Genomic DNA, 19,691 nt, shown 5'->3' with positions numbered 1-19,691 from the left:
TATTTTGTCAATAAACAGCGTAAACTCGTGACAACAGAGACATTCCGCCGGCAATGGCATGGACTATACATTTTGTACATGGTCACCAATTGCTGTCAAACTGGTGAGGGCTGTTTATAATATCCTGCTGTCTAGAATTTTCTGCAGCTTCCATTTGTTGGAGTTCCTCTTCAGTGTACTCTGGTTCTAGTATGTACCCAAATTGACCACACTCGTCAAAATCTGCCTCACTTGGAGAGCTTGAAACACTATCAGAACTTTCACTCTCTTTTTTTTCTGAACTAGACATTTTAGCTATGATATTTAAAGGGCCTTATATAAAACTTTTTTTTTTCTTCTTATAAAAACAATCACGTTCCAATCATAAGAAAACAAAAAAATGAGAAAAAGTTAATTGAATAAGCTAAATTGAAACCTTTTCAATTGATCTCGTAAAAAGTTAGCTAGAAAGGAATTCTTTATAATATGATAAGCTTATGTATTTATAACACAGGTGATTCCATTATTGAAATACCGGGTAATCGGCGCAAATCTTTGGGTCTTCACGTGAGTTTTTGAAAGCCTCGGGGTTGAATCCGCACACTGATTGAAATAAAATAGACAGCATGTTGCCAGGTTTAAACACAAAGATTAAAAAAAAAAATGTGTTCGTAATTATTCGATTCCATTCCAATAAGTTGACCTTAGATGGTTTCAGTTAACTTTTTAAACATCTTTGTTCAAATAGCTGAAGTATTTATACGTTGTGAGATTTGAAATATTTTGATAAGGACATTGATTCCTGAATAGGTAAATAAAAATCGCTTTGGACGGACCAAATTATGTAATTGCAATTGATAATTATCTATTTCAAATTACCGGATTAAACAGGGGAAGTCACCCGAAATTTCTTTGAAGTGTTTTCAAATATACAATGCTTGAGGTAAAAGTCGTTAATGATCGTTATTTAGTATTATGTTTTACACCCAAGCTGTCATGTGAAGCCATTTAATTTTCACATGGACTGTGATTTACAGGTTAAAAATACCCTCATCAGTGACACAAAAACGTTATTAATGTTGACTGGTCAATTCAAGGTAAAATATCCAAAAGCGGGAGATTCGATACTCCCGCGCGGGAGGGGGCCGGCAAGCGGGAGTTTTCCGGAATTTCGTCATTTGAGCGGGAGTCCCGCTCAAAACGGGAGGGTTGGCAGGTATATTAAATATCAAGTATAATGATAACGCAATTATATAATTCATGCTTTGAGACGGTCCATGTACACGTTGTGTATGAAGTATTGAATACAGGGTGCTGTTGTGCACTGTGACAATAAACCTGGGAGTAGTTAATTGATATATATATAATGTCCCAGAAGAAACTGATTATTTCTGAACGTTTATCATTTGATATTTTGTATTTCATGCATAGCATGGGAAAAGTCGGAAAGCATGAAAAAAATTAAGAACACGATATTTCTGCTAAAAATATTTATCTTAGGTCGGAAAGCAGAAAGATAATCAAACAAAAGGATTGTTCTGTCTAAAATATCTAATTTCATTAATATATACTACCAGACCAAGAGAATATTCATTATTAACCTGAGACGGAATTTATTCTTAATAGAATATATATAAATTGTCATGTAAACGTGCATTATGTCTCACAGGTTTGAACAGTAATTACATTATGAAAATTGCATGCAACGTATGAGCACCAATGAGCAGGGTAAGCTGAATATCAAAATTTTAAACGGTCGTGAATGAAAAAAATACTTCCATGGTTTCAATTCACAAGGATTTTAAATCCTTGCATCAAACAAAAAACGTAATTAATAGTTCACAATAATCATAACAAAATTTAATTACTATCATAATCAATGTTAATTATTTCTAAGTCTCTGCTTATATTTTGTATAGCAATATACTCATATAGTGAAATGTTAGACTTTAAAAAGCGATTGATTTGATAAATAAAATGTCAATCCGTAAATACTTGACGTTTGTGTTTATTGATATTATATTCTAAATCTTAGGGAAAAAATCACTTACAGGAATGTATGTTAATTATAAAATTCAATTCTTTTTTTTTGTGCATTTGTTTTAATAGTTCAACCTTATAGTATCTAAATATTTGTACCATATGAAAATTGTATTCATTGTGTTGACCTGCTATCGTTCAAATTGTATATCACCCTGTTCACACTTGCACTGTCGGTTTGCGTTAACAAAAATTCCGGATTTAATGTCACGAATCCGAAGTCAAAACAGTTTAGGTAGGTATTTTGACATCTGAAATCAACTATTAAATTAATATATGTGATGACGCAAATGCGTATCCTTATCCAGAATATCAGTGCATATGCTTTCTATTTACTACTTTATTTGGCCTTTTTAACTTGTTTATTCGAGAGTCACTGATGATTCTTTGTAGACTTCACTCGCGTCCGGCGTACAACATTTTAATCATGGCATGATATCTTTTTATATCTACATATCTTTTTATATACATTGGTTCTTTTTAGGGTATGTTCAGGTATTCATATACATGTAACTTCTGAAAATAAGATATTCTTCAAAACAAAGTTTCCCTGTAGAATATTTTGATTGATTTAAGTAACATCGGGAAATCCTTAAAATTTGAGTTTTTTATTTACCAAAATATGTTACTATATAAGAGGTCCCAATGAAGCTGGTGTCTTACTCTCAAGAAATATATACGAAACCTTCTTATAAGTTGCATGCAACAGGGTTTCACTTTACATGGAAATTTGAATTGAGAATAATTGGAGGCATCCATGAAACAAAATATGAAGATATGATAGATAAAACAAATGCATCCAGATTATAAAGCAAATTATGTGCTTAAATCTATATTGCGATTGGTTTGTGCAATTTGCATTAGACATCGGGTTTGTAAAAAACTGGGATTTGCAAAAGGGTCACGAAAAAATGATGTACACTCCCAAGTAATAAATAAAATTGTCGAGCCTTAAATGTATATTCAAATAGTAGCTGTATATACACTTTTCTATTCACAACTATCCATTATTGCTTTCAACTGACATGTGTTTTAACATCATCATTATCTTATTCTATTCACATTCAATTATTTCAATCCAAAAGCAAACAAACATTTAGCTTTTCTACCTTATGAAATATGAAGCTGTTTAAAAATAATTTAGGACGCCTCCGCCTATGTCTTGTATTATGCGACATTCGTCGCAGGAGAGACAATAAAACCATACATTCAATCACCAATCATTGGAATCAAGTCAGTTAATTATGGATTGTTTATGAAGAGAGTTTTGGTTATATCTGTATGTTAGATATAAAGACCAATTAAGCTTCTCTTTCTTGTATTTTTTTTTTTATCCATTTCATATCTGTTACTAAACTCATGAGAATAAATAACACATTTGTAAGAAAAGGGACACATTCAAACCCATTGAAATACATACGATAGCCTGTTTAACTATTTGTTTTTATATAATTGTCAAGGAAAAACTCGAGAAGACTGCTTTCTTATTCTGTAAAAAATGACTGTAGATTTCCATTTCGTTTTGCGTGAAGTATGATTCATGTCAGAAACCAACAATAATGTGCGACGTGTTTAATATAGTAGAAAATAATGTGGAGAAAGTTTGGAAGCACAACATTATATATTGTCTTATTGATTCCATTATTTTCAAATAAGTATCATTGTTTATGTATATTTATATCAAGTTTATGAACAAAAAGTAATGGTCACTCGATTGATGATTGAAAAAATTATTATATATATGCAAGGACCAATCAGATGATTATTGCTATCTTGTTGCTATTTCAGCAAAAATCGATCGTCATTTTCTGATGAAATACATTTAAGTATTCATGTAATCACTACATACATTTTCATCAGTATGAGTATTTATTGTCAATTTGAACATTCCAATGTCATTTTATCGTTATCAACAGACGAAATACAACTGATACCGGTTAAAACATCGCGTTAGAGACAAATATTCTATATAACACCACAAAAATTCATTACTTATCATGGAAAAATACTTTGCACATTCACTGGTCATGTGAAAATGTAGGACGAACTTATGTAACTTGACGTGGGAAATAAAGTCTGCAGAAAAACTGAAAAAGAGAATGAAAGGATCAGTGGATAGAGGTTGGGCTTGGATTGTACTAGCAGGTAAAGTTAACTTACTTTGCAATGACAGATTCGAAACTGAAATCGATTACGTGTAAGAAAATCAGAGACAAATAATACCATGGTATTTTACGTCTTCGATGAAATTCAGATTTTTATTTATCTTTCTGGGTTAATTTCATCATTATCAATATATTAACAATGTCATCTAAGACAATCTTACGGCGTTCCATATTTCTCCTTTCAATTTCTACATATATATTATGTTCAAGGATCAAGGACACATGCAAATACTATAAGTCAACATACATTATATATATAAATATATACCTGTATTTATCAATATCCATAAGAGATTACCTATAGTTCATTCCGTTTTGTTGTTCTGATTTGTTTGCTTGCCATGATGTTTTATTTTTAACATTTTTATTAATATTAGTGCGAAAAAAGAAAGCGGACAAGTATAGCAACTTTAAGTGACAAGAAAAATTAATGATTAGAATTGAACAAACAAAACCCTCAAGTTTAATAATAATAAAGAGTGGTGGTTTCATGGTTAGCGAAAATCTCGCCTACATTCGGAAAAGTACACATATGTTCGTAAAACTTTCGAAATTTTCCATCAATTTTATTATAACTTATTTACTCTGTTAAACTAATTATGCGACTGTCAATTCTTCCACTTAATCTGTATAACCATAACGATTATTTGAACGTTCTGTTGAATTTCTTTATTGCTCTTCATCACACATATTTACAGTCGAATAAGAGGAAATACATTATTTTAAAAAAATAGTGAAAAGGGACGTAGTATGGATGCATAAGAGACAAAAATCCAATTAAATATCAATAGATACTTAGTAAACAATTTATTTAAGATAGCTTTTATTGCTGGGTGTTCTTCAACTAATCTTTTTTTTCTTTTTCTTCACATTTTATTGATATGATAGACATTCAACCTCGAACCAAACACTACATATCTAAACAAACTAAGATATATAACTAGCTATATAATTCGAAACTAAACTACCTCAAAACTTTTATCTTTATTATTTGTCTTACTTTATTTGATTTTGATGGGTTCTTTCATTTCCTGTTATTTCAGCATGTTTTCTAAGATCATTCATGGTGATAGGCATAAACAAAGCATTTGGGATGTTTTTCGTAGAATATATCGAAGCCTTCGAAAGTAATGCATCTACGGTATCTGTTATAATATCAACACAACAAATAATGTTTAGCTTGTCTTGTAAGTATGAATTAGAACGGAAAATTTCTAAGCAATGTCCTTTCAATGTTTTGATGTAGTAGTTGCAATAACCATTCCTGGAATGTTTAAATGATTTTACTTTCATTTAACATAGTGTATTTAACCCTTGAAGAGTAAATTGATACACGGTCCCAAAAAAAATGAACACGTCTACACCGGCTTATGCTGTTAATAGAATAACTATTTTGTACAGGTATCGTTTACATCGATAGTTTATAAACAAATCTATATTTTTAGTACATAAGTAGAAGCGTAGACACATCAAACAGCAAATAACGTGACACTAGTATATTTTTTTTATTATAATGTACAGACGCCGGTCACTTTAGAATTTAAACACCGAACTCTGACAAGACAGTGCGATTTATATTGAATAACGTCCTTGTGGGTACAGTATAGACTTGCTACATGTTCCTCCCTAATTTTCTTTTTTTTCCCGATTTTACCCCTTTAACAATTGTGCTGCTTTAACTAAGAGATTCCCATTATACTGACACCTGCAATAAGTATACTGGTAGTTTTCAGTAAACATATAAATTAGTAAGAAAGAAATAAAAGAAAGGGAATTATAGTAAGTCTAGATAAGTACTTAAGAGTTCAGTTTGGAAAGGAGTTTCAAACCTAAACATTTGAAAGCCAGGGATGCGTTAAATATGTTATATTTTCAAACGCTTTCTTTTATCAAACCCTGGTTAAAAAACTAAATAATATTTGAATCACGTTGTACCCCGAAACTTGACGGGTGCGTTTGTTATAGAATAAAATTGAGAATGGAAATGGGGAATGTGTCAAAGAGACAACAACCCGACCATAGAGCAGACAACAGCCGAAGGCCACCAATGGGTCTTCAATGCAGCGAGAAACTCCCGCACCCGAAGACCTCCTTCAGCTGGCCCCTAAACAAATATGTATACTAGTTCAGTGATAATGGACGTCATACTCAACCCCAAATTATACACAGGAAACTAAAATTAAAAATGATACAAGACTTACAAAGGCCAGAGGCCAGAGACTTGGGACAGGCGCAAATATGCGACGGGGTTAAACATGTTTTTTGATATCTCAACCCTCCCCCTATACCTCTAGCCAATGTAGAAAAAAAACAAACGCACAACAGTACGTACAGTAAAACTCAGTATAAGAGAAGTCCGAGTCCGATGTCAGAATAGGAAACAAAAGAAAATAAACAAAATGACAATAATACATAAATAACAACAGACTACTAGCAGTTACTGACATGTCAGCTCCAGTATTATCTGTATTTTGATTGGCTGGACACTGAAAATAGTTTATCTTGTAGTAGCAATCATTTATTTAGTGTTTTACCTTTATAAATCTAAAATAAGTTGAAACTTCATTAAAAAAAATAATGTTCTAAGCTGTGAATAAAACAATCAACAAGTAATTGCGTAGAATATTAAACCAACTATTTTACCAATTTTAAAGCATGTCAGCTTGGGGTTTAAAAATGTATATATATATATTTTTTTCATTTCAGCATTTTTGATACTGACCTTTGGAAATAGATTCTTTACTTTCCGACCTATCATAATACTTGGATCTGTTCTTATGGCAGCGGGATATTTCCTAAATGCATATGCACCAAATGTACAATTTTTATTCCTGTCGCAAGGAGTATTATTTGGTAAGTTTTTATTGGTTTTAACGATAGAATCTACATCAGGCGGAAACCCAGTTGAAATTAAACAAAAGAAATGAAACCCTTTGTTAGAGAAGGTTAAAAAGGCCAAGTTAGTAAATTTGAATTGTTTACATCTGTTTCTATGGGCTTTAAAAGTTTAATGAATGTGCCTAATTTAGGATTTTATGCGTCTTATGTATGTGTTTTTACTTAAATTATGGTATGGAGCTTCGAGATATTTGAAATTTTTTAAATTATGGACCAATTTTCACAAAACAGTCGATTGTAGTAGGTGCAAATACATGTGGATCTTTTTTGTGCATAAGCATAAATTCCGCCGAAAAAAATTCCAAAGAAAGATAATAGATTTATCTTTTTAAAGCATTAATTTGCATCTCTGCCACCGGCGACAGTTTTTTTGGAAAAAATCCCAAAAATTGGCAATAATTTCATTAAAAACAGAAAGTCGAGAACATCTTTTTATGTTCAGGCGTGTTTGAGTTGACTATTCTGTCTTGAAAACGTATAAAAGAAAAATATTTGATACATCATCTCGCCTCAGACTCTATTATTTTTATATATTCAAGCTTTAGGTTGATATAAATTAATAACATTAAAAATTTACAGTACTAGAAAATGAAATATATGGGTCAAGTGAAATACCTTTCTAATGAGTCCAACAGAGTAGGTGTGTTCGAATAACAAAACAATTTGTTACTAAAAATACTTGACGACAGACTTTTCAAGTGGATCTTAAAAATGCATAACTTCCAAAAAACTTCATTTTTTGTGTGTGTTATATAGGGTAATTAGTCTTCAACCTTTGCAAATTTTTAGTCTGCCCTTCCACGAAATATTTAATTCGAATTTTTAAAAAATATTTTTGAACTTTCGAAAATTCCCCCTGACAACCGATCAGACAATAGTTTTAAGTTGACCAAATGCATAAAATTACATTAAATGATGCGCAATAGCTAGTAGATACATTTGTCTTTAAAAATACAACGGGCATATAAGGATCGTAAAGATGCTATGTGGATAAATATATCGGTTTTCAAGAGCTAAATTGACAGCGCGTCATCACTACAATGGCTTCCATTTTTACGATTATAAAATTAGGTGGCGTAATGGGGAGATAATGACGAAGTAGAATCCTGACTGTACGTGGGGAGCAGTATACATCTTATAAGATAACGTACTTGAACTTCTCTATAACAAAGAATGGTCTTCTTACATCTATACAATTTAAGCATGATCGAGATTAATAGGTTTAGATTTTCCCTTTCTTCGGTACGATTTTTATTGGGGATTTTTTTTCTAGTATAAAGTCTTATACATACTATACATTTTTAGGAATATGATTGGTTAAAAGCAACCACGTGGAAACCGTGTATATTCCATATTGGGTTAGTAGGCGAGGCTTATTTCAATACATGGTTAGTGGTGTCACGTACGTCTCTTTATAAAAACAACACGGTGTTGAGGAAAAATCTTAAAGGTTTCAACAGATGAAGAAATCGATGATGAACGATTGAAATAAACTCATAATACACATATAAAGCTAACTATTCTAAATACCACATGTTAAGATAGTCGGTAAGATAAATTCGTTACATAGTGTGCTAGTGACCTAATACGATATATATGGGGTCAGTAAATTCCATATAAGGATTCCAGCTTCGCTCTCACCCCATGTGGAATTTACTGTCCCCATATATATCGTATTAGGTCACTAGCACACTATGTAAGTAATAATATTTATACTTGAGATAGTTTTTGTTGTTTGAACAAATAATATATGCATATCAATAAATACAAAACATACACGGATGCATACAAACAAACAGAAAAAAAGTACACCAATAATCCTAACAGAAACATGTCTCGTGCGCATCGACTTATAACCGTTTTTGCACAAACACTTTTAAATATTGCCTTTGAAATTATCAACTGAACTGATTTTGTTATGATATAGAACTAGCTAGTATGCGTCACAGTAAATACCAGTCGAACTAAGTTTCATTATGACAACACAAATTTATTGTAGATGTAAATTTTGCTCAATTTGAATTATGTTATCTACAGTTTTCCTATTACAAAAAGCCTTTGTAAAGTAAATGTTTTGATTAAAGCATACAGCACTAAAACAGTTTGATGTAAAGTAATATCAGGACTTGTGTTTTATTAATTTTTTTAGCTTTATTGACATTCAGACTAGTATTTTAAACACTATCCACCCTTTCAGAAAACATTATGCAACTATAGTATATTCTACCATTTTACTTTAATACGTTTTATGTACAGGCATTGGCCAAGCTGCAGCATCCGGGCCTTCTGTAGTAGTACTAAATTCATATTTTGACAAAAGAAGAGGTCTAGCCAACAGTTTAGCAAACTCTGGAGGTAGTCTTGGAGGGCTTTTGCTTCCATTGATTATACAGGCTCTTTTAGAGACGTATGGACTACAAGGTGCTCAAATTGTTATTTCTGGGATGCTTTTAAATATTGTTGTTTCTGGTGCATTATTAAGACCAATGACAAACAATGTTCCACAAGAAAAATTGAATTTGGAAGTAAAGGTAGAAGAGGAGGATGAGACAAAAAATGGAAACCACATTAAAATTAACCTGAATCAAGAAGACCTGTCTTTATCTGCTGACGATATAAGAAGCAAACTTTACAAATCAGAAAAAGCACAAAAAGAAAACGAAAAGCTGTTGATTAATATTCCGCAACCGAATAATCATTACAGGATGAGGACGTTTTCAGAAAACTTGCATGAATATCGTGTAACAACTGTTCCTCGTCAAACTGGAATTCCAAATTCAGCTGATGCATCCAAGTTTACGAATTTATCGAATATTTTTGGGAGTTTAGCGGATGTGTCTTCCTCTGTGCAAAGTGTTTTTCTTGCAAAAAATGTGGAAATTACTAAAAGAGAAACAGCAGATGATGAAACAGAAACATGTTTTTCTAAGTACATTTTGAGTGTTATAAATTTCAAGATTTTACGAAATCATCATTTGAAGCTAGTGTATCTTTTAGGTTTCCTCGCAGTTTTTAGTGCTAGACTGCAAATGGCATATATTCCACCATATGCACGAGACTGTGGAATTTCAGGCAGAAACATTTCATACTTAGTGACCATCATTGGCACGTGCGACTTTTTTGGAAGGTTTGGAGTAGCTTTAATTGCGGACTCGAAACGCGTAAAACTAAGTTCTATTATATCAGCATCACTTATTATAATGGGAATAACATCTATGTGTAATTCTTTTATTCGAGACTTCCATACATTTATAGCTTATTGTGTCATATATGGATTATTTGGTGGACTGTATAATTCCGTGGTAGCACTTTTACTGGTTGATGCTGTAGGTCCAAAGAATTTATCACCTGCTTTGGCTTTTGCAATCCAGATTCATGGTATCTCAATATCAGCAATGGCGCCGATTTTAGGTAAGATGTTTCTAATAATACTTAAAAAGTTGTTATGTCTCATCTACCATATTGTACTGCATCCCGTCTAAGTCACTGCTCCTTAATTTTCCTTCATTTAGGCCCATTTTGCAGATAGTTTCAGCCTTTATCAGAAATCTTCAAACGTTAACTTTACGTCTATGTTTTTTTTATAACTAATACTCTGTTTTGTATTTAAGAAATCAGTCACAAAAATCCCAGAGCTATAATAGAAACATGATTTTGACGAGAACGGCATGCCATATCTATTTCTGCAAAGATATTGAATAGATCATTGGGTAACTCAAGCGTAACTTTAAAAAATGCTGTTCATTTGTTGTCATGGCAATAGAAATTAATACTTTGCAACCACAATTAACCGACCGGCAAAGATACATTGAAATCGGCATGTAGCAATCAAATGAAACAGTACATTGATATCAGTTTTTAACAATACATTGAACAAGGGATTCATATTAGTATAGAGATAAGAAGTAATAAATTAAGTACATTTATATTCTCGATTTTTAAAAATATAGGAGGAAGATACTGAAGGAAGAATAAAAAAAGTCGAAGACCGACAAAATCATGGCAAGAAAAAGCATCGGTCTACCAAACACTTCGTAAATAACTAAAGACTGAGCAACATGAACCCTAAAAAAAAAAAAAGGGTAAAATCAGGTGCTCCGGGAGTACAAGTTCAATCCTTTTAAGATATCAGCCTCGCAACATAACGTGACCATTTCGGTCTGTTTAAGAAATAATTCTTTCATGCAATGCTCTATGCTCATTTTAACATGGGTAACGTTAGGCATTATATTTGTCAATATCTTTATACCGAGCGTTAGCGAGGTGTAAAAGGTTGACAAATATAATGCCTACCCATTTTAAAATAAGCATAGAGCATGGCATGATAGAATTATTTCGATTCTAATAGGAAAATTTAGAACTTTTTTACTTCGAAGCGGGCCTATAATACACATTCGAAACTCAGCCATTTTGGTTTTATGAAGCCAAAACATGTATAGAAAATCAACCGTTTTAAGATAAAGAATGAACAGATACATGTAAACTTACTTTTAGAATGGTTTTATTTAATTTCCTAGTGAGCAATACCAACAAAAATGTCCATTTTGTTCTCCGGCGTTGTTCAAAATACAACGGACGTTGCAATTTCAATTGTGACTTCAATCACGTGCAGGCCATCTTCTATTGCAATTAGAACATGGCTTTGTTTCCAAAGCGAAAGAAGAACCTCATATTTCAATTTTACAATTTTCAAAATTTGGACATCTACGATCATAAAAAGAGGAATACAAAACCAAAGAGGAGAAATTTCCTTCAAACGAAAAGTTTTTAAGATCCAAAGGTACCATCCGTGGATATAATCTCATCTGTAACGGATTTTTCATTCGACCGTATCGGATTATGAAAGCCTAAGCAAATATAGTTTAATAATAACTTTCAGTCTTTATCATATTTGTTTAAGGAATAATATTTAAGATTTGAATTATATACTTATCTTTTTTTATTATATTTAAGGTTTCATGCGAGACAGTACTGGATCGTACACAGGATCGTTCTACATTATGGGAGTTGGTAATTTATTGTCGGCGCTACTATTGTTGTTCGGTTTACCAATAGTAAAGAAAATGGAATTAAGACGGCAACAACAATGTTTATCTGAAGACGATCAAGACTGACCAACCATTAGTAGCCTATGAGTGTTCAGGATATAACAATTAACTTGGAAGGCAAAGGTCTGACAGGAAATTTCCAAAGAAGAGCTGTTTTATTATAAATGGTGCTTGTTCATCGTATGTTTGGATATTTTGGACTGTTTGTAGATCATGATTATTATTTTGTTGCATGCATAAGCCATATGCCATACTTATATTACTTATCTTAATAATCATAAGTTTAGTGTTCATCAAATATTTTGTTTATTTGCTAAATTATATATATATATAATGTTATTATATAATGTTTTGTTACAAACGAAAAGATGCAGTATTCTGTATGTAATTCAACGATTGCATTAAATAAACTGTATTTTTATTTGATAGTTGAATACTCGAATTCAAAAGATGGGGAAAAAACAGTCTCTCGTTAATATGTTGTTATTTGTATTTTGTCATAAAAAAAACCCCACTTATTTTTACCATGTAAAGATGTTTGTAATACAATGTATAAGTAAAGAATGATCTTTATCCGCTTGTGATGTCTCAACAACACAGTGAAGAGAGAGTTACACAGTACGACCTTTTTGGCAATTGTTTGGGTTCCTTCATTTGAAGTGAAAGTATAGAGTATTTTTGGACAGACATAAAAAGAGCCGAAAGCTACCAAGGGGACATCCAAAACTCACAAGTCGAAGAAACAATGACAACGCCATGGCAAAAAACGAAAGACGACGAAAAAAATAAACAATAAAGTACACAAAATACTACTTTAAAAACTACAGACTTAGCAACACAAACTCCACCAAAATCTGAGTGGGATCTCAGGTGTTCCGGAAGGGAAAGCAGATACTGCTTCACTAGTGGCACCCGTCATGTTTCCTGCAGTATTGGCTAAACTCACAAAATCTGTAACACGGCATAGCAGTTATTAGAAATACTACTTATATACGCATCAATAATACGATCTCACTTAGGAATCTCGCTATATATATTCTTGTGACAAATTGCCCTTTTGATAGTTTATTTTTATCAGGTTTCTAAATAAGAGCGATAAAAGACACGTGTATATATTTGACGTTTACCGTTCATGTGTCCCCTTTATCATATACGCTAGGATTTTGTAGTGTAGATATTCAAGCAATGTAACGGCGCATAGAATTAAAGAAATATTATTTAGATCTGGCGGATCCAACTTTGATCACTCGGGAATGATGGCACTCTTTTATCGAAAAATTGCATATATCTTAACGTTCCTTGATGAACGTGGCAACGACGTATATATATGGCCCGATATAAGTAAAAACTACTTATAGAGAAGGGAATCCAGAATAAAATGTAAATGAAAGCATTTTTCGAAAACTCGTTTTCTTCAGTGTTAACTTTAAATTACTCAATCAACCTGATATTACAATAACAACACCACACGAACTGTCAATTAGTGGATAATCACAGCAGTGATTGGACAGCAACTAAAACAATTGCAACCCCATCATCAAGTCTACTAAGTCAAAGAGGAAGGTCCGAAGGACAAATCTCAAAGTCGTTTAATGATCACACAAATAGCACCACCGAAAAAGATTGAACGGGAAAACCACCCTCCAACAAAATCCTGTAGTTAGGAATTATTTGTTCCACCAGAAATCTCTATAATTGGGAGCATTCTTCCATCAAAAATCACTATAGCTGGAATCAGTCTTCCCTTAGTAATCTCTATAGTTGAAATACATTTTAAGTATTTCTAAATCTCTGCTGTAATTCTTTATAGTAATAAAAATATAACTTTCATTGAAATCCAAGACGTGGGCGTCGAACCAACCGGAAAACGTATACTCAGGAGCCAATGGAAGAAAAAGAGTTCATAGGAAAGGATAAATCGTCCCGGTTCATCATAAACCGGGGTATCAAGATTACAATGAGAACGAAGCGATGTCTTGTTGCGTTAACAATAAAGGAATAAGTCTGCGATTAGAGGGGTACAGTTATTCCCAATATAAATACCAACCACTTGGCAGCATACTGTAGTTCCAAAACGAACATGCATATTATCAGGCAAAACATGAATTGCTTTACTCAAATCTTTGCATGTCCAATTTGTGTAAGTTTTCCAGTTTTATCACAGAAAAAAGGGAATCGTTACAAATGCAACAGATATAGCTGAATGCAGATCTATATCGAAAAAAAATTTTGGTAAATAGGAAAATTCTTTTTGTTAAGATTATATACACAGTAGAGAAATCATAACTGTCAACGCAGACGAACCGACATTTAAAAGAACGTAGCTCATCCAAGACTTCCAAAGTGTTTTTTTTTCAGTAGAAATAGCATTTAACATAAGCCTTGTCACAATACATATGTATTTTATAACGCCTCGGAGTTCCTCAACGATAGTAAGAGCACAAGTCAGAAGCTATACTTACAAATTGTTTGAGACGATTATTATCAAGATTCAAGCATTTTTGAATGTCAAATGTTTGTATATGCAAGATTTTTAGAGGCGAGGGAGTTGTTGATGACTTAACAATATTTCTTCAGAAGATTGGTGATATTTCGTCTCATTGAAAACATGGTCTTGCTTGAAAATGCTTAAGTATTATATCTATAGATTGCAAACTTTTTTAACGCTGCACCGTTGAAACTCGTATCTCAGTATCATGGTAAGCATTTTCAAGAGAAGTGGTTGATAAAAGAATACATACATACATGTACTAATTCAAATGTTTTTGTAACAACGCTTCTGTTCCTCCTTTGAGGAATGGGTCTATGCTACGACAGATGTTTAAGTGGGTGTACGTTTGTCTCTTGATAAATTAACCGCCTCGGTGGTCTCGTGGTAGCATGTTTGCCTCGAGCGCGGGAGGTCTGGGGTTCGAACCCCGCCGGGTCAAACCAAAGACTTTAAAATTGGTATTTGCTGCTTCTCCGCTAAGCACGCGGCATTAAAGAATAAGAGCAAAGACTGGTCGGCTCGGAGTCAAAGTAATGTGTGCGGACTGTTACCTTGTGAACTAGCACGTTAAAAATTCGTCTCAGCGTGTCGATCTAGTACAAAGCAGGGTAAATATTCATAGTACATTAACATGTTCTCGTCCTGAATATGCTTATTAATTTGTCGCTGGACGTTAAGCAGTCATCCATCACCATCATCATCTTGATAGATGACTCGAAAATCAAACTCATGTTTACAGATGATTTAAGAGTCATCTCTATATAGATGACTTTAAAATCAAACGTATGTATACAGATGATTAAAGAGTTGAGGTTTATATTCATTCGGCCGTTATAAAAATGTACCAAAAATACTAAGGATTTAACCCCTCGACATTACATGCACTACCCAGAAAAAGGACTTCATTCTGCGGACAACTTCCATACCAGGAAAACAGCAGCATAGACATATAATGGGATAAACATGTCTGGGAAAATCAAAATTCACTTAGTAAAAATCGTTTAACTTTTGCTATAAATAAAAAACTGAAAAAATGATTTCATCAAAATTTGGGAGAATTCCATTTCAAAAAGTGTTAATGATAAAAGAGGAAACAAATTAAGACCCTACAAGGATTTGAAGAAGAAATTTGATATGGAGAACTTTTTAAAATTAGATATAGACAGAGCTGATATTTCAAACTTTGTAAGATTAAGGATAAGTAATAGTATCCTTATGATTGAAAAAGGCAGACATAAAACGATTGATTTAGAAAACAGATTATGCCCCCTTTGTAAATTTGAAGTTGAAGATGAATTACACTTTACCATAAAATGTATCAAACTCAATGATTTGAGGTATAAATTTTTTAAGAATATTTCAGATATTTTACCATCTTTCAATAATCAATCGAAGTAATGATTATGATGTCAGTAAATGTTGCATTAAAGGTATTAATGAGATGTACAAGTTCAGACGTTCACTAACTTAAGTTATTTTATGTTTATATTATATAAATTGTATTACTAGTATCTAAAACTGTACCTCCTCAGTTAAATAGATAGAAAGGAAAAATAAAAATTCTCATTATATATATATATATATATATATACCCTTTTTTTATGTTCTGTATTGTTATATAATTGATTGTAATGATTAATGTTTGTTCTTTGTCTGTGTGTTGATGACAATCCAGATTTTGGATTTTATATTAATAAAATCTTTGACTTTGACTTTGACTTTGAGTACGAAGCCCTGTTGGTATTGTAATCTCGACAACCAGAACAGTATTATATGAGATAATACAAAGAGATATCGGTTTTTCGGTGGTGTAAATCTGTCATGTTTGCATAAGTATTGTAGGTCATAAATATCGTTCTGTCACGGTGTTGTGAAATAATGGAATGCCAACGTTTGTTTATATAATCTATGATACAATCCGAGACTAAGCCGATGGTGCTGAACACTTGAATTACAGGTTAGTTTAATCATACCTATGTTACTATGTTGATTCGTAACACCTTATAACACCAGGAACAGCAAACAGGACATTTGTACTGAAAATATGCATGTGAATTCAGAATATCGGAGATTTAATAGCATGTTGTCCATGGTGTGAATCTGCAGAAAACTGAAAACGTTAGTCTACATGTCAAATAGAATGTATCTTGTAACTTAATTAATTCCTGCGTTAGTGATATATCATTATTATCGGTACAATGTTTTGTTTGTGTCTCTTCTTTTGATCTTTCATAAAGCAGATAATTTTAAAAGTAAGCCATAACAAAAATAGATGCGTTGTCTTTTTCTGTTTCCGACGAAGACAAACCAAAACTGTGCCAGCCTCTGTCGCCAAAGGTATTCCATTGCTAGTAGATATGAAGGCTCAAATCATAAAACACAAATACATCGTGTAAAGTTGGACCATGACCCAACTTATCATTAACAGTTCTATTCGTCTTTAAATACACATTTCAAATTAAAAGGCAACTAGATAAAAAAAAAAACCTACACACTAGATTTTAAAATCACGCATGCAGTTTGAATTCCTTGGAACCAACTGTATTAATACTTATCATTTAAACTTTCTCAGGTTATGTTGAATGTCACTGTGACCGAATTTTGGCTGTTTATGTAAACCCGTTTAGTATTGGAAAGGTGTAAAAGGCAATACAGAGATACGAGATACAGCAATACAAGATACGAGATACAGGATATGAGATACAATAAAATGTAATATGAAATCAAATCAAGTAATTAAGACAGATAAACATGAGAAAAAAGTTTGAATTTTAATTGCTATATCAAATATCACCTCTGGGAACTTTAGATAAATTTGTCAAAACCAATTTAAACACAAGCATTAGAATCACTGTAAAATAATAGCTGCAGATAATACTTTCACTTTACTTGAAGTTATTGGCCTGTGAAATTACTTCCATGGTCATACCAAATAAATTTTTACAGTTCGATATTTATTAAAAACAGATACATGTACCAGCTTGTTAAATATAGACTATTTCATCATAGATTAATATATTAATTTTCTCAACTTCATAGGACACACACTAAATATTTTACCCTGTAAAAAGTGAGTTGTTCACCTTTATCTTATTGTTCTAATTGAAAGCGACCACATATGTATGTCATCTGCTGGAGTTAAAATGACACATAATACTGCTCAGAAGACATAGACATAAGACATAAGACATAAAGCTTTATCTAAAGTTGGTATATGCAAATACCAGTACAAACATAAGCTCTGAAGAGCTTTTAAATCGGAAAGAGGAATTTCATCTAATTCTTGTTTTTGTGAAATATTCTTATTATTGCACTTTAGTGACTGCCTTTTCATTTTCAGAAAAGGTAATATAAATGTCAGCAATAAATTAAAGAGAACATAATACGCCTATTTCTAAAATAAGAAATAAACTTCAAGAACTTTCAAAGCGGTTTGTGTTTGTACCGGCCGACAAAGCAGCCAACAATATGGTGGTGGTATGCCGTAAATACTACATGTGCACGGACGTTCTTAAGAATTTAAGATTTAATTCATCTACATTCAAGTCCGTACGCTTCACAGAGAGTCATATAGTAAACAAACACATAATAACCACATCACAGCTTAAGGCATCTCCTGAACATTTGAAGGTCCCTACTATGTATTGGTTACCTAAACTACACAAAAAACAGTAAAATATCGTTTCATCTCGGCCTCTAGTAAGTGTTCTACAACTAATCTTTCAGTGCTTTTAACTAGTTCCTTAACTACTATCAAATAACTTATCATTAACTTTTGTAATGAAATATATGAAAATAGTGGAATTAACTATTTTTGGAGTGTAAAAAAATCTTTGGATGTTTTAGATGAATTACGTGCTTTTGGTGGTCCTTTTGATTCTGTTGACAGTTTTGACTTTTCAACTCTTTACACTACACTTCCACACAATCTTATCAAACAAAAGTTTCTATTTGATTACATGGTCGTTTGGTAAATCTGAATGCAAATATATTTGTTGCTACTCATTTAAAGCCTTCTTCTCTAATGAGAAAGGTAAATATGCTAAATATACTTACTGAAGGTGTGAAGAGATGATTGAAGCTGTTAATTTTCTCCTTGATAATATTTATGTACTTTTCGGCAACAAAGTTTATCGACAAGTTGTAGGTATTCCTATGGGCACTAATTGCGCCCCTTTAATAGCAGACTTGTTTTTGTACTGTTATGAATCACAGTTTATGACCAAACTCAGTAAATACCCGTCTAAATTGCATTTAATTGATAAATTTCCACAACACTTACCGTTATCTTGATGATATTAATAGCAGACTTGTTTTTGTACTGTTATGAATCACAGTTTATGACCAAACTCAATAAATACCCGTCTAAATAACATTTAATTGATAAATTTCAACAACACTTACCGTTATCTTGATGATATTTTTCGTTAAATAATCAAGAATTTTCTAAATATACTGCCGAAATTTACTCAAAGGAACTTACTTTAAATAAATCAAATGTAAACGGTAATAACTGTCCTTTCCTAGATTTAGATATTTCAGTTTTACACGGGAAACTCCACACTAAAATTTACGACAAAAGGGACGATTTTTCGTTCCCTATTGTTAATTTTCCTTTTTTGGATGGTCATGTTCCTTTGGCACCATCTTACGGTTTTCAAGTAAAAAGTTATAACCTGTACACTATTTCAAAGCACCTACAAATACGTGTATGTGACCTCAATTTTGCATGTTTGGAGATACACGTATCACCTTAAGTTAGTTATAATATTGGTACAAAGTACATGTACATGTATTATCAAAATCATATCATAATCAAAGAATGAAGTAAGAAGTTGTACTAGACATACATGGATATAAGGTGATTCAATGTTTTTAGACTGTATAAAACTGTATATTGAAAATTTGTTTACTTATCATATTATAAAATGTAAACCCACAACTCCACTCCACAATTCAATCCTTTAGTACACGACTGCTTTAAATGACGTTTGCTGCCATGCTTAATTGAGAATTCGATTTAATTAATCATGATATAAATTTTAGTATATTTCACAGATATTTTATTTC

At 32.2% G+C, this 19,691-nt stretch overlaps 1 protein-coding gene across 1 annotated transcript; it reads left to right on the top strand.

The window, feature by feature from the left end:
* The first annotated feature begins 3,840 nt into the window (after positions 1-3,840).
* LOC127698654 (monocarboxylate transporter 3-like) lies at positions 3,841-12,558 on the top strand. The gene is made up of 5 exons (XM_052202229.1): positions 3,841-4,164; positions 5,228-5,371; positions 6,891-7,037; positions 9,339-10,493; positions 12,036-12,558. The coding sequence occupies exons 1-5, from the start codon at positions 4,119-4,121 to the stop codon at positions 12,194-12,196; spliced, it is 1,653 nt and encodes a 550-aa protein (XP_052058189.1). The 5' UTR covers positions 3,841-4,118; the 3' UTR covers positions 12,197-12,558.
* Positions 12,559-19,691: the final 7,133 nt, after the last annotated feature.

The sequence above is a fragment of the Mytilus californianus genome, unplaced genomic scaffold (assembly GCF_021869535.1).
Source record: "Mytilus californianus isolate M0D057914Y unplaced genomic scaffold, xbMytCali1.0.p SCAF_4, whole genome shotgun sequence".
NCBI classification, from domain to species: domain Eukaryota; kingdom Metazoa; phylum Mollusca; class Bivalvia; order Mytilida; family Mytilidae; genus Mytilus; species Mytilus californianus.
Note: the sequence above shows the minus strand (reverse complement) of the source record. Positions and strands in the feature narration are given on the sequence as shown.

Bases quoted from the DNA above. Each gene is read 5' to 3' on its own strand.
- LOC127698654 (XM_052202229.1), top strand. From the start codon at position 4,119: ATGAAAGGATCAGTGGATAGAGGTTGGGCTTGGATTGTACTAGCAG. The intron at 7,038-9,338 runs GTAAGTTTTTAT...TTTTATGTACAG, and splicing joins GTCGCAAGGAGTATTATTTG to GCATTGGCCAAGCTGCAGCA. The intron at 10,494-12,035 runs GTAAGATGTTTC...ATTATATTTAAG, and splicing joins AGCAATGGCGCCGATTTTAG to GTTTCATGCGAGACAGTACT.